Source organism: Podarcis cretensis, assembly GCF_951804945.1.
Source record: "Podarcis cretensis genome assembly, chromosome: 4".
Classification (NCBI taxonomy): Eukaryota; Metazoa; Chordata; class Lepidosauria; order Squamata; family Lacertidae; genus Podarcis; species Podarcis cretensis.
Window position 1 is genome coordinate 56,008,083 of NC_137173.1, and position 15,484 is coordinate 56,023,566.

The 15,484-nt window shown below is 38.7% G+C and overlaps 1 protein-coding gene across 2 annotated transcripts in view; it reads right to left on the reverse strand.

Moving 5' to 3' along the window:
• Positions 1-15,484, reverse strand: part of BRWD1 (bromodomain and WD repeat domain containing 1) — a 46,254-nt gene that overhangs the window by 25,126 nt on the left and 5,644 nt on the right. For both annotated transcript variants that reach the window (XM_079974873.1, XM_079974872.1), the window contains exons 6-18: positions 14,946-15,044; positions 13,475-13,635; positions 12,436-12,657; positions 9,890-9,990; positions 9,401-9,471; positions 8,862-8,962; positions 7,002-7,042; positions 5,044-5,142; positions 4,241-4,391; positions 3,977-4,111; positions 3,268-3,396; positions 1,874-2,099; positions 538-723 (exon numbers count right to left, since the gene is read on the reverse strand). In XM_079974873.1, coding sequence (XP_079830999.1) covers positions 538-723; positions 1,874-2,099; positions 3,268-3,396; positions 3,977-4,111; positions 4,241-4,391; positions 5,044-5,142; positions 7,002-7,042; positions 8,862-8,962; positions 9,401-9,471; positions 9,890-9,990; positions 12,436-12,657; positions 13,475-13,635; positions 14,946-15,044 — 1,722 coding nt within the window. The remainder of the gene's footprint in view (positions 1-537; positions 724-1,873; positions 2,100-3,267; positions 3,397-3,976; positions 4,112-4,240; positions 4,392-5,043; positions 5,143-7,001; positions 7,043-8,861; positions 8,963-9,400; positions 9,472-9,889; positions 9,991-12,435; positions 12,658-13,474; positions 13,636-14,945; positions 15,045-15,484) is intronic.

Here is a 15,484-nt window from a genome sequence, read left to right on the forward strand (position 1 = left end):
GATCCACAGGGATTCTCAGGATCTTTGCATTGGGTCAGCCCAAATTCACCATCAGAGCACATAGCATGTCCATGGCTACAGCCTGCACCAAAAAAATCACACACCCACTGTTGCCTGGGGCTGCAATGGTGCAAAAATGTGGTTACAAAGCATGGATCCACAGGGATTCTCAGGATCTTTGCATTGGGTCACCCCAAATTCACCATCAGATCACATGTCTGTGGCCACAGCATGAAGCCCAAAAATGATACATCCACTGTTTCATTCAGAATGTTTTTTCCCTTGTTTTCCTCCTCTAAAAACGATGTGCGTGTTATGGTCAGGTGCGTGTTATAGAGCGAAAAATACGGTATATCAAAGAGATGATACTATGGAGACAGCCATATTTCTCATTTTGTGAGAGACAAGATGGGTGTCCCAAATTGGCTTTTTGACCTGTAATGTGATTTCATGATACATAAGTATGTTTTATGTCAGGGATACTAGTATGCAGCAAAAGTTTATAATTTCCCTCTAATCTTCAAAGCAAGCACCAACCTCTTCTAGCTGCTTCATCTCCATTTTGTGGCCCGGGTGGAAGCATGTCTTGATCTGAACCAATTCTTTGGTCTTGCTGTTGCTGTAAATGTCTAATCATGCCATCAAGTATGCTAGGTTCCAAAGCCGGTTCCTCCTGGTCAGCAGTTTGTTGACCTATTACTTGCTCCACGACCTCTCCATCACCTTACAAAATTTAAATGAAAAGCACACACATTTAGCAATTTCAGAATTAAGAACAACTGTCAGAATATTGAACCCATTCTCACCAATCTCTTAAAATACAAAATCCTCTACATTTTATGTTGTTAATTTTTTGCCTGCTCTCACAGTCATCCTGAAACACTCTGATGAATAAATGAGAAATGGAGGACTTTAGCAGCCATGGCTAGGATCTAGAGATGCTAAAAGCTCTCCATTTCCTCCTTAAGACTCTTGCTCAGAAGGTGCCTTCCAGAATCTCCAAGCTGCTTTTTACATTCCAGAGTTCAAAAACACAGTTTAAAACTTATATGCACTAGTTTAAAAAGAAAGCCAGGAGAAAGTATCCTTGGCCATACCTAACCCTTTTTCTTATAATTTTGGAGAGCAATCTAAATTGGTGCATACTTCAGAACTTGAAAAACTATCTCAAGCAGTGATATGGGTTTTCCAGAGAGTTTTGAACTGGAATTTCTTGAGTTTGCATCAGAAAAGCTTCAACGCCCTAGAGCAGGGCTTCCTCAAACTCAGCCCTCCAGATGTTTTTGGCCTACAACTCCCATGATCCCTAGCTAGCAGGACCAGTGGTCAGGGATGATGGGAACTGTAGTCTCAAAACATCTGGAGAGCCGAGTTTGAGGAAACCTGCCCTAGAGAGTGATCCAATTAGCATATTGATTTTACTTGTATTTAGTCAATGAAGTTAAACTGTCCACTGTCTAATATTTATTTTCAATTGGCATCCATTCATTGCTACTAATGAATTTAGGAAATGGAAAAATTTCTGCAGCAAAATAATGCACTAGAAAAATTTATATCTTGGTTGATTTTCTACCCTAGATCTCAAGTAAATGATTAAGAAATACTGTCTTAGATATCAACAAATAAAGTTGCCAGTTTTTAAAACCTGATTCCTTTTCAATATAATTTCTACAAGCACTGAGTATTAAGAAACAATATTGTTAACCGATCAAGTTACACAATACAAAACAAAAAAATCCAAAAAGTGTTTGTTGAAGACATAACTAACATAGCATACCCTAAACATAACACCATAACTACTTTAAGACTACAGTATGGATTGTATTGTGTTTTCATGAGATCAAAGTTAGAGGTTGAAGACTGCCATTCATACTTGTTGCTACATATCCCAGCTGAGGAATCAGATGCTCATCTGCACAATTCTCTCTTCCTGGTACCAACCGCTGGTATTTTGTTGGGTGAGGGTTTCCATCCACATCTACCAAGAATGGTGGGGGCATGAGGTGAGGAGCCTGTTGAGTCTGCTCATCTAGGACATAATTGTTAGAATCTCGAATCAGTGGTCGGTAGTCAGTGTGGAAGAACATCTGATCAGGAATCTAGAAAGAAATGAAGCTTAAATATAATCAACTTTGCAGGGAGAAAAATGACATTAAATACAATAGTAAACTGAGTACAACAGAAGGATGAAGGGTGAGGCAGGCCTCCAGTTGGTGCCAGAATGCTGTAATTAGTTTTATGAGGAACAGCCAACATGTTTCAAACACACTGGACTTCCTCAGAAGCAGAGGGTCTTCATAGGTCTTATTTTCATTGAGCTAAAACAGTTTACTCAATGTTGTTTCGCAAACCAATGTTTCTAACACCTAGTAGGAGTTCACCTCCTCCTCCATTCTGTTTTTGTTGCACCTTTTTTCAAGTTTTAACTCCATGAAATACAATGTTATCCATTAACAAAATTCCCAGCTGAATATTATTTTCTGAATATCCCACAAGACAGTGTATTTTTAACAATTAGGGTGACAATTTTGTATAGAACTGCTGAATATAGGTTCAGCATGAGGAAACATACTGGATTCGTTAAGTTTGGGACAATACCAGACTGACTAGCTAAAACCTCATCAGTTCGGTACTTTATTCAAAAATCAAAATGATCTTTATTTTTTAGCATGCCCTTGTCTTAACCCCTCTGATTAAATTTTATCTTAACACATTTATCAAATGAAGCTTTAGTTGACTGAGGCTTGGTTCAAACGTAACTCGGCAGCTTTAACACACTGCGGTTTGTTGAAGCATAAATAAGTAATGAGCTTGAGCAATTCCTCATCCCCTTCACTCTGGTTCATATGCTCAGTTTAAAAGCAGATTTCAATTAGAAACCACAGTTTCTAAAGATAACCAAACCAGTGACATGTGATTTAATCAATTAATCAATGGCTGTAAAGCAGGATTGGAAACTAGGCTTGTAGGCAGCACTCAAATGCCACTTCCTGTTTTGGACAGAACAGGAAATTGATTTAACAAATCAGAGAGACACCTCTCAAGCAAGGTTTGCAAGAAGAGAAGGAAGCACTCAAGCTTATCCACTGTCCCAACAATAAAGGTTACACTGGAACTGGGCCTAAAGACTGATTGTCTATACTATACAGTACACATGAAGCAGAAATCAACAAGCTCAGAAAAAATAAAGGCTGAAGAATATGAGATACATTTATTAACACTACTAATTTTTCTAGGAATGATAATTGAGAAAGACTGAAAAAATACCTTTTCATAAGGTTTGCTACAACCAAAGCCAAATATCAATAGATGCCCATGAGAATCTGTACAGGCAAAGTGTTGTCCATCTGATGAAAACTTGCAGTCAAAGACAGCACCATGTCCTTGTCCTTCAATCTGAATAACAACACAGAACTTATTTTGTATTTTGCTATTTTTAAAGCAGTCAATTGACAAATGTTTCATTAGAGAAAGTGTCTCCTTCCTGAACAACAAGCAGCACTTGCCACTTACTACAGTGCACTATGTTGGTCTATATGAATATCTTAATTTTATAATTTGGCACACAGCAAAAAAATACCAATAGGAAACAGAACACCAATTTTAGAACTAGAAGCAACTGCAATATTCAAGAGACTTCTGATAGCAAATAACAAAAGGCCAGTGTTTAAATAAATGTTGTACAAGGCCTGTTTAATTCTACGGTCATACCTTGTGTTACGTTTACTTCACATTGCGGCTTTTCAGGTTATGAATGTGGCAAACCCGGAAGTGTTTACGCATGCGCAGAAGCACTCTATTGCGTTTTGCATGCACGCAGTAGCAGTGCTCTACTTACGGACTAAATGGATCACATTCATAAGTAGAGGAGACAATAAGTTATGTAGCTCTTTATCACAGTTGTTCAAACAAGTGGATAAATACTGAACATAATGGAAAAAAGAACAGTATTTGCTTGAAGAGAAATAATACTTACTAAGTTAAAATAATGTTTTATCTGAATGCCTTTTGTTATATCCCAGATAAAAATGTTCCCGTCATGGCCTGCAGACAACATAATCCTGGAATCAAATGGGTGGGGTTCCAAAACAAACACTTCGTCCATATGTCCCTTTTGAATAGGAGTAGAAAGAGATGTTACTTTTGAAGTTAGCTGGAATTCTTATTTTAAAAGACTGAATGTAGAATACAATATTTGATCTATGTTTATATAAAATGCCAATTCTGAATCAGTGCTTACTGTGAGATCATGAAGAAGCTGCCCAGTATAAGAATTCCACACTTTCAGCAGATGATTGTTCACAGCAGTAACCACCAACTTATCATTTTTACTCCAAGCTATCATGGTCACTTTAGGCTTCATATATCTGTCCTCTTCAGAACACAAATCACTATTTCAAATAAATTAAACCATTTCAATACATTAGAATTTTTAACATTTTTTTTAAGTTAACAAAATCAAGGTAGAAGTTTAATCTGTTTGCCAAATAAAAATTAAACAAAGTATTGATTTAGAGATCTAACAAACTATTCAAGTGAAAATTTAAGTTTAAGCTTCTTGAAACGCAAGTGTCAGATTATATTGGGAATCTCTTTACAGAAAAGATTGAAACAAACATTTTAGAGCAGGAGCAGCAGCATCAATTACCCTGGTGTGCTAGAAAATGACGGGCACTCCTTGCTCTGGAAAGTGAATGAAGCAGTAACAGCGCTTTCAAGCTTGTGTCAGATTAGCATAAAGGAGGCCAGAAAATGAGGAAAATAAGCAAGCAGAAGACGGGTGGTTCTTCCCTTTTCTTTGATGGGTGTTCCTACTTCACACTAGCAGTTTAAAGACTAAAACTTCCTTGCAAGATATACCCACTTTACCACTAGAGCAGCTAAGCATACTCATGACTGTTTTCCAACAAAAACAAGCTTTACACTCCCACCCTACTTAGCTTTCATTCAACTAAACAAGGTAACTATATTTTACAATAATATAGTAAATTTCATAGTCACTTAATGCTAATACCCCATATAAATGAAATGCGCTACACATACCCAGATAGCCTGTCAGCCATGTCCAACAAAATACTCTTCCACTCAGCTTGTTGGAAGCGCCATATTCGGGCTGTTCCATCTCTGCTGCCACTTATGAACCTTGGCATAAGTTTAAAAGATACTATGTGACATATAAAAGATAAGCATAGTGTTCAGATTTAAGAGGCACCTTTCAGAAGTTTTAAATATGCATGCTGCATATACAAAAATGGTATGACTGGAGAACACTATTCTCCAAAGGCTGCCTCCAACCAGTTCAAACACATTTCCCAAGGACATAGGAGAGTGTCAGCTTTGCAATCAGAAAATTTGGAAGTGAATCTAACTCCCCACCACATTCCAGAGTAAAGGAGTGCTGTATTACAACAAAATGTATACAACACCCTCCTAACACCCTAATCAATGAATTATCTTTTTCTGTGGTTTTGGTAAAAAAATCTGAGGTGCCCATAGATAAGAGTGTTGTGGGTACCAGCCCAAAACAGCTGCCATAAGCAGTAAAAAAAAAAAAGTGAAAGTCTTCTGTACCAGAGGGCATAATCACAAAAATCCCACTGGTCTTTCTAATCCAAGATGTTTCCTCATCCACTACCCATTAAGAGATGAACAAGCCACTTGCTCCATGAAATCACTCAAAAGATCTCACTTGTGTGATTTCTCTTTCTCTCAAGCAAAAGAAAATTCCTGAGTGGGACCTAAGCATGGGTGTCAGAGAAGAGCATCAAGTTCATACGTTACTACACTGAGGGAAGTGATGGCAATTGCTGGCAAAAACACTAAAGGAGGGTGCAAAACAGTCTGGTAATGAGTGTTGCTGGGGTAGCAGTATGGCCTGAAGGGAGTTGCAAGGGTGAGAGGCCTGGAGGGATGCATTCACTTCCCATGTCCAAGGCTCCTCACCCCTGCACTAAATAAAGGTCAAACAGTGTATCTCTAGACTTTTTAGAACTGCATATCCAGTGCTTTCCTACACCAATCTAGTATATGTGATCAAAAGACTTAATGCACATACTATTTCCTGAACCAGGGCAGGAAAACTGTGGCCTTCCAGATCTTGCTGGGCTATAAATAATGATGATGATGATGATTATTATTATTTATACCCCGTCCATCTGGCTGGGTTTCACCAGCCACTCTGGGCGGCTTCCAACAGAACACCACAATACAATAACCTGTTAAACATTAAAAACTTCCCTAAACAGGGCTGCCTTCAGATGTCTTCTAAAAGTCTGGTAGTTGTTTTTCTTTTTGACATCTGGTGGGAGGGCATTTCACAGGGTGGGTGCCACTACATCTCCCATCAGCACCATCCTCACAGCACAATGGTCTGGGATGATGGGAACTAGAGCTCTACATCTGGAGGGTCACAGGCTCCCTAACCCTGTCTTACACTAAAAGTAACTTTGTGTGAATGACATTGAAGTCATGCTCCTCTACTTCCTTCCAAAATTGCTATGTTTGACTTGTAGGAAAATGAACAAAAAGGGGGAAAACATTTCATGGAATTTATCAGGCATTTATAGCAATTAACCAGAACATTATTAGGTCAATTATGCTGTCTTGAAGCTACCAAAAGTCTTGAAATATAACATTCCTCAAGATTTATAATGTAAAAATCAGACCATGCTGTGAAGGAAAAAAATGAACCTTCAGTGTGAAGAAACCAGGAATTTAGCAACATCCAGTTAAGCATAAGACAATTTCTTATGAACTGGTGCAGCGAAAGAAATGGACTAAAAATTCTACATTAGTCTATATGTAAGTCTGCATTGTAAGATGGGAAACCTGTACACTCCTGATGTTGGGCTCAAAAATTTATTATACATGACCACTGGCCATGCTAGATGGGCTGGTGAGAGTTCAACTAAACTGTTTTTCTGTTTTACAGTATTGCTAGATTTTCTTAGGACTCTCCAGTTTACTGGTTTTTCCACTCAGCATCTCTCAGTGTAACATACCTGTCATCATTATTAGAAAACTGAATGCTGTCAACTTTATCCTACAAGAGAGAAAGTTGTGTTACAACAGAACGCAAACAATGCCCATTAAATGCTTAGGTCACTCCACTCCTGTTTTGTGATTAAAGGAATATTAATTCTAAAGATGAAGGACTGTAACTCTCCAGTGTTTTGAATTCACCCCCGAAGGCAAACTCCTCCTGTTGACGGATGCCAACAATTGGGACTGTCCATGTATACAAAAGAATTGGTTATTCTCCAGTTGAATTATGAGTAGGGCCAAGAATTTAAGAGCCCTGTTACATTAGTCCAAATATCCATTAATTGACCCCAGCATCCTGTTTTCCAAAGTGGTCAGCCAGATTTGTCTGGAAACTGCAATCTGGGCACGAGAGTAATTACCACTTTCTGCTCTTGTGCCCCAGTGAACCACACAATGGTAACCTTGCATTAACTGGATTACTGTAATGCTTTCTACATGGGACGGCCTTTGAAAACAACACAAAAGCTGCAGTATATGGGGGCCAGGGTGCTAAGTGGGAAGACATACAGAGGCCTTACAACACACATTTTAAAATAAATGCACTGGCTACAAATACTTTTCTGGTCTAATTTCAAAGTGCTGCTGATGATTTATAAAGTCCTAAGCAGTGTGGACGCAGGTGGCGCTGTGGGTTAAAGCCTCAGCGCCTAGGGCTTGCCGATCGAAAGGTCGGCGGTTCGAATCGCTGCGGCGGGGTGCGCTCCCGCTGCTCGGTCCCAGCGCCTGCCAACCTAGCAGTTCGAAAGCACCTCCGGGTGCAAGTAGATAAATAGGGACCGCTTACCAGCGGGAAGGTAAACAGCGTTTCCGTGTGCGGCTCTGGCTCTGGCTCTGGCCAGAGCAGCGATGTCACGCTGGCCACGTGACCCGGAAGTGTCTCCGGACAGCACTGGCCCCTGGCCTCTTAAGTGAGATGGGCGCACAACCCCAGAGTCTGTCAAGACTGGCCCGTACGGGCAGGGGTACCTTTACCTTTACCTTTTAAGCAGTGTGGAACTAATGAATTTGGATGGGTCTCAGTACACTGTTCAGCCTGCATTAACACCTTCCGGGGAGGCTCTCCTTTGCATCTCACCTTTAGGAGTTGTACATTATGTGAGGAGGCCTTCTCTATGGTAGCACTCAAGCTATAAAGCATCTTTCCTGTCTGGGGCTCATGTGGCACCAACTCTAGATTTTTTTTCAGTATCAGGTCAAGACTTCATTCAGGTATTTGCATGCTGTTAAGTTTGCTGTCTAATATTGTGCTCTGTTTATTGTTTTAAGATTAGTGCTGGTTACTTATGGGTGTGTATGTTGTACAATGAATTATGTACCCTCTCTTAGAGTGGAATACTTTATGAATATTTTAACATTATAATGTATACATATTTATAAAACATTTAAGAAACTAAATAATAAATAATCCTTTTTGAAATGGTCTTCCAATGGTACACATTATATTCCAAATTTAAATTATGGCTTCCCGATCCTGCCTTGTTTAAAAGCAATTAACCATTGTTTCCTGGTTCAGACACAATGGAAAGCTAAAGTTAAACTTTGGGTTTCTGGCTTTTCTGCCTTTGCATGCAAGGGTGCATGAAGCTTGCATTTCCTGACTTATGAAGCTGAGATTTTGAATGTATAAAAGGTGGCCACTGTGCTATGATCAAGGTTTTACGTTCACACAAAACCTTTAACAGAACCAATCTGTTAACAGTACAATTTGTCCCACCTCCTAATTATGTCAACTGCAGATTTTAGAACAGCTTCTTTCAATGTAAATATATATATAATTAAAAGAGAAGTTCATTTAAATTTAACACTGAATTACTTACAGCATGGCTCTCTAGCTCTGCAACTTTTTCAGGTGTTTCAGAACCAAAGTAATACATTCTGATAACATGGTCAGTACTTCCAGTTGCTAAGAACATCCCACCTGAAAATTTAAACAGTAGTTTAGAATGCTAACAGGCAGCAAGCTATAAAAATATGGATTGGATCCAAATGGGTTAGTTGCACTTAAGTCCCACTGATTGCAAAAGGACTGAAGTTCGACCAGCTTAATCTGGACCCAACTCATTATTTCTAGAACTAATATAACTACTTATTATAACACTGAAAGTCTATCTCTAGACGATGATTAATGCATAGCCATCAATGCTTAACAACTAAAAAGGTATTCTACTTCAATTAAAACCTTTTTAATTTGTAAAGTGCCATACAGTCTGAATTCTGTATAATATATGAAGGTACGCTACCATCACTATAAGAAGTAATACTTTTAATTTACATGCTTTAGCAAAAGTAAAATAAAAATCTTTATGGTTTCTCAACTGAAGACAGAACTACCTGCTTCATTAGCATGTATACTTACCAACACTAAATGAAGAACAAAGCATTTGAACTCCAGGTCTAGGTTTTTCTGTGAATTTCAGTGGCCGGTTACTTTAGAAACAAAAACAGGTAAAAAAATACATTTTTTAAAAAGTACAATGAATTCCACAAAGATATTCATTTTAGAAAATACAACAATAAAGCCTGCTTCAAATTTCTTCATGCATCTATATGTTGCAGAACAGTTGCAGTATCATTTTTATTTTGCTTACTTCAACAGTATTATTTATTTCATTTCTATACTGCTTTATATTTTCAAGAAAAGGATCTCAATAGACTATTACTTGTTTTGAAGCTCACACTTTATTTTCTATTTTATATATATATATATAATATTTATTAATAGTTTTTTTTTAAATTATAACATAATAAACGAAACATACAAAAAACATTCTATGTCACAATATAAAATTTGATCTGACAGAACTAAAATGCCTTGCATCATGAGAACTTAAAGATGGTTACATACTTGAATTTCATAGAAATGGTATCCCATTGCCAGAAGCAAATTGTTCCATCAACACCTGTGGAAGCCATGTAGCGCACTGAGTCTTTGGCCAATGGACTAAACTGTAAGTTAAAACCAATTGAAGGTTACTGTGCATCTTAAAGGAAACAAGATAACAATATGCAGTGACATTCACTGTCCAAAATTTATTTTCAGTTTTTAAGCCAAGTTTCCTTTGCATGCATCTTCTACAAAATATTCAAAAGTATTTTTATTGAACATCAAATGTTAAATTTCACTTAAAGCAAACATGATATAAACTGATAACCTGTCAGACTTTTCTATTACATATATTTACTTGGCATTAATACACATACACCATGCATAATTTATACAATGCTAATGTTATACTATGAGAATGACATAGTATAATGATGTACAATGTGACTGAATAAAGCTGAGCATGAATAAAGGTGAGCAAAATATCAGAAAGCAAAACAAAACAAAAATGAAACCATGATAATACAATACTAGTACAACAGGACAGTGAATACTGTACCTTAGAACTGACTACTTAAGTCTCATAATGGACGCTTTTGTATTATCAGCCACTATAAAGTACTTCTTTACACATCAAACGGTAGTACATGTGTCACTGCTACTGTATACACACAGCTGGGAGTTGTGGAAAAACCAGGTACATGTGCTATAACACCTGGAAAAACACATGCACTGCCACTGTGCCAACAGCTTTTGAGCTGGAAGCTGCATAACTGATGCATAACATATGCATTAGTTTCCTGTCATTTAATCTTCTATGAGGAAACTAATCTAGTACTGAACGCTGCAAAAACTGACAGTCTGCTCATATGCAAACAATTTCACTCAGATTTCCCAAACTTATATTCATTGACGTTTAAAAGTACAGTGGTACTTTGGTTTAAGAACAGCCCTGTTTATGAACTATTCAGTATATAAACTCTACAAAACCGTAAGTTGTGTTCTGTGTAGCGAACTTTACCTTGGTCTACGAATGGAAGCCGAATGGTGGAAGGGCACCGGTAGCGGGAGGCCTCATTAGGGAAAGCGAGCCTCGGTTTAAGTACAGTTTTTGTTTAAGAATGGACTTCTGGAATGGATTAAGTTCGTAAACCGAGGTACCACTGTATACCGTATTTTTCGCTCTATAACACGCACCTGACCATAACACGCACATCGTTTTTAGAGGAGGAAAACAAGGGAAAAAACATTCTGAACGAAACAGTGGATGTATCATTTTTGTGCTTCATGCTGTGGCCAGACATGTGATCTGATGGTGAATTTGGGGTGACCCAATGCAAAAATTCTGAGAATCCCTGTGAATCCATGCTTTGTAACCACGTTTTTGCACCATTGCAGCCCCAGGCAACAGTGGGTGCGTGATTTTTTGGGGGCAGGCTGTAGCCATGGATATGCTATGTGCTCTGATGGTGAATTTGGGCTGACCCAATGCAAAGATCCTGAGGATCCATGTGGATCCATGTTTTGTAACCACGTTTTTGCACCATTGCAGCCCCAGGCAACAGTGGGTGCGTGATTTTTGGGGGGCAGGCTGTAGCCATGGACATGCTATGTGATCTGATGGTGAATTTGGGCTGACCCAATGCAAAGATCCTTAGGATCCATGTAGATCCATGCTTTTTAACCACGTTTTTGCACCATTGCAGCCCCAGGCAACAGTGGGTGCGTGATTTTTGGGGGGCAGGCTGTAGCCATGGACATGCTATGTGATCCGATGGTGAATTTGGGCTGACCCAATGCAAAGATCCTGAGGATCCATGTGGATCCATGCTTTTTAACCACATTTTAAGTGGGGAGGGAAGGAAAAACACAGAAGGGACAAGGAGCAGGAGAGGGGTGTGCAGAGAAGCAGCTGGCTAAGAATGCAGGAGAGGGGTAGGGAGGAAAGGAAGGCAAAAGTTTTCCCTCACCTACCCACCCAAGCCAGCCAGCTCGCGCACGCGCTCTCTCTCTCTCTCTCTCCCTCCTGCATGTTTTCAGCTTTCCCCTCTGCTTGCCTGGAGGGGAGGGGCTTTCCCTGCTCTTTGTTCCGTTTGAGCAAACACAGCAAGGAAACAGAGGTGGGTGGGCAGTAAGACCCTGAGGCAGAATGCCGGAAAGCAGCCGCTTCCTCTTTTCAAGTTTCCCTTCTAGGAGACGCGTGATTTGATTTTTGCCTGCTTTTTTTTTGCCTACCCTCGCACCAATTGGCTCCAGGGACCACACATTCGCTCAATAACACGCACAGACATTTCCCCTTCCTTTTTAGGAGAAAAAAATCTGCGTGTTATAGAAGGAAAAATACGGTAATTTTATTTGAAGATACAAGCAAAACAAAATACAGGTAGTTTACCGAATCTCCAATAATTCACAGTGGGAGAAACAGCTGTTGCCACATTTTACAGAAAACTTATAAATTAGTGTCCAAAGTATAGTAGAAAAAGGCTCAACTTTTAAAAAACATTGGAGCATATATTAGCGCATGTTTCACACAAAACAAGCAACATCCAGCTAGCTAAAAAACTTACTTGCAAAGATGTAATTGATCCTGTGTGTCCTTGCAGAACAGCAATTGGAGCACATGTTCTGAGGCACCATACTCTGATAATTTTATCACAACTGCCAGCAGCAATCATTGTGTTTTCATAGTTTACTGCCATATCAGAGATTTCTGCTGAGTGGCCTCTCAGTGTAGCAAGTAACCGGCCATTGTGTGTGGACCAAATCTTAACCAAACAGTCATCTGACCCCTAAAAAGAGAAAAAAAATCATTTTAAGCTGAAAGGCACATTAGAGAAGTCTGAAATATGCTTAAAAACAAATAAGCAAAACAAACAAACATAAAGACCCACATACAAAAGCATCAAGAATTCCAAAATTCAGTTGAGATAAATTAGTAGCAATACTGCTGATTATTATCATCTATGAATCAGTCTAGCTAAAACAAAGAACAAGTGAGCAAGAGAGACAGTATTTGTTGTAGTGCTTCTTTTCTATTCATTTATCATTCATGAAGTTTACCATGCTGCTTTACTGGAAAGTAGACAAAACTATTGCTGTGTGACAGAACACACTAAAATATGTATTACATTTCTGATTACTGTTTGTGAGTGCTCAGTAACTCAAGAGCAAAACCACTTTTAAAAAGCAGAAGTGTTATCCACCAAAAAAGCAGAAATTTCTCTTTACATGTGTATAAATAATTATAGTATTATTTTTAATTTTGTAAGTTTTTTTAATTCAGCCTTCACCATAAGGTCCCAAGGTTAGGGTAAAACTGAAAATTATAAAAACATTACATCTGTAGACCATTCTACACAAAACCACTCTAAACAGAACAGAATATAAATTCAGCAAAAATACACATCTATTTTAGAGAAATAAAATATAAATAATTTCAAGGGACAGACATCAAAAAGCAGTAACCAAAAGAGTAAGTGAACAATTGTCACAGAAGTAGTTGTTTACCTCTCAATGCATGTAAAATACGTTAACAAAGATGGGTGGTTCTGCTACAGTTCACTTTTTCCTACAGGGGACAAAATTTCAGAATGCACAGAAACTCACAGTGAATATCCTGTGTCCAGTCCTATCAAATACCACACAGTAAACTGCCGAGAGGTGACCAAGAATTCTTCTGTGCATCTTCATATGCTGATACATGTTGCCTTGGAATATAGAACTGGATCTTGTACATCCGGTCAACTGTTTTGCATAATTTACTTCCACTAGAAGAGAAATAAGTCATTCATTAAGGATTTTTCAAAAAGTCATCATGCCGATGTAAACCTGAATTTAAGGTAATTATGCTGGTTGGAGTACTCTAAAAAAAACTTCAAAACAATAACGTAAGAAACTGCCCTACACCAGGTCAAACTATTTGTCTATCTAGCCCAGTCTACTGACACAGCAACTCTCTGGGATCTCATGGCAGAACCACCTGCCACTTGATCCTTTCAACTGGAGATGCTACCAGGGTCAGGATCTGGAATATATTCTGAGCTATCACAAATATCCTCTTTTCATAGCTTTTCAACTAATAAAAATTCCTGAATGTTTATCCATCATCTTTCCTTCTTTCTAGGTGGCAAAGGCCACCTGCATGCACGAGGCACCTATTTCTTTATTTGCGCTGTGGCATGATTAAAAATAGGCAATAGGCCTTACCACTTTTCTCAGGAATCTCTACTCATGTTTCACTTTCACTTGCAAAGGCATAAAATTTGTGGAGGCATGTATTCCCCCATGATATGGGAGGCGGGAAGCCCTTTGCTGCTACTGCACTGCCATGCAGTGGGAAGAAGGAGCCTGCTGGAACCACAGTAACCAGATGTGCAGGTCTTCCTGCTCCCTAGAGAGCCTGGGGCTCGGGGGAACTTTTCCTCAAAGAGCTGTGTGGCTCTTTCTCCCAGGTTCAGCTGAGCCTGCCTTTGTCCTCCTCCCCTGTTGAAATTTTTTTTTTTGGGGGGGGGGGGGATCCACCAGAACAAAAATGGAATGAAGCTTCAAAATAAAGGGAAATTGAAAGAGAAAGAAAAACAAGAAAAATAAGGGGGAAGTCGCTGAAATTAGGCACTGATTTATGTCAGTGCCAAGCTCACATCTGACCCTGCCTGCCCAGTCAGAGAGGAGCCATCCCAGTGTTAAAGCTGTCCTCCATGAGCCTCTGGGGAATGTCCACCTCAAATGGCTATGTGGTATTGCAGAAGTATATTAGAATATAAACAGCTGGGAAAAGGACAAAATGCTTGCTGTAGGAGTTGTACCCTGTAGGAGTTGCTTCTCCCATTATTTTACTTTTAAGTAAAGTTCAGCATAACTAATACCAGCTATTTTAATATATAAGCATTAGTGTGAACATATAGTAATAGTTTGTTCCCATCTTTCATGCTGTGAATTATTTCCTTATTTTACAGTTTCAGTTTCTTACCCCTACTGTGGCAGGGCACAAAAAACAAAACAGCCAGTACAAAAAAAAAGAAACCAGAAGTGAAAAAACTGAGAACATAGTAGGTTAATAAGCGAAAGATAAACTTACCAAAACTTGGTGCTTTGTCACAGTTAACAGGAATTTCTGGAGGTCTTCCTCTATGAAGGGTAGCAATGACTGAGCCTTTCCAAATGGGATTTCTGGAATCTGCAAATTGCATTTCAGTCGAACACAGAGTTACTCAGAAAATTTATTCAAACACTATTTCAAAATTTAAGAGTCTTTAATGCTTTAAAAGTTCACTTTTTAAAAATGGCATGGTTTAACTAGAAGCATGTTACACCTACCTTTAGCATTTTAAAACTTCAATCAATGGCTCTATCAATAACATATTGAACTAAGGACTCCTGTACTTTTGGGGACACTCTATATCAAGCATTAGTTACAGAACAATGGTTTCAATAGTTTTATGTTTTACAAACCCCAAGCGCCAGCCCCTGACTGCAGGATACGGTATCCTGATCATTCACTAAAATGAACATTCACTGTGTCCGCTTGGTTAATTTTGCATTTTCCTGTTTTTATGTTCCTTAACTATTTCTCTACTCATTTCTCCAATTATGAATATTTATTCTTGATATTTCCTC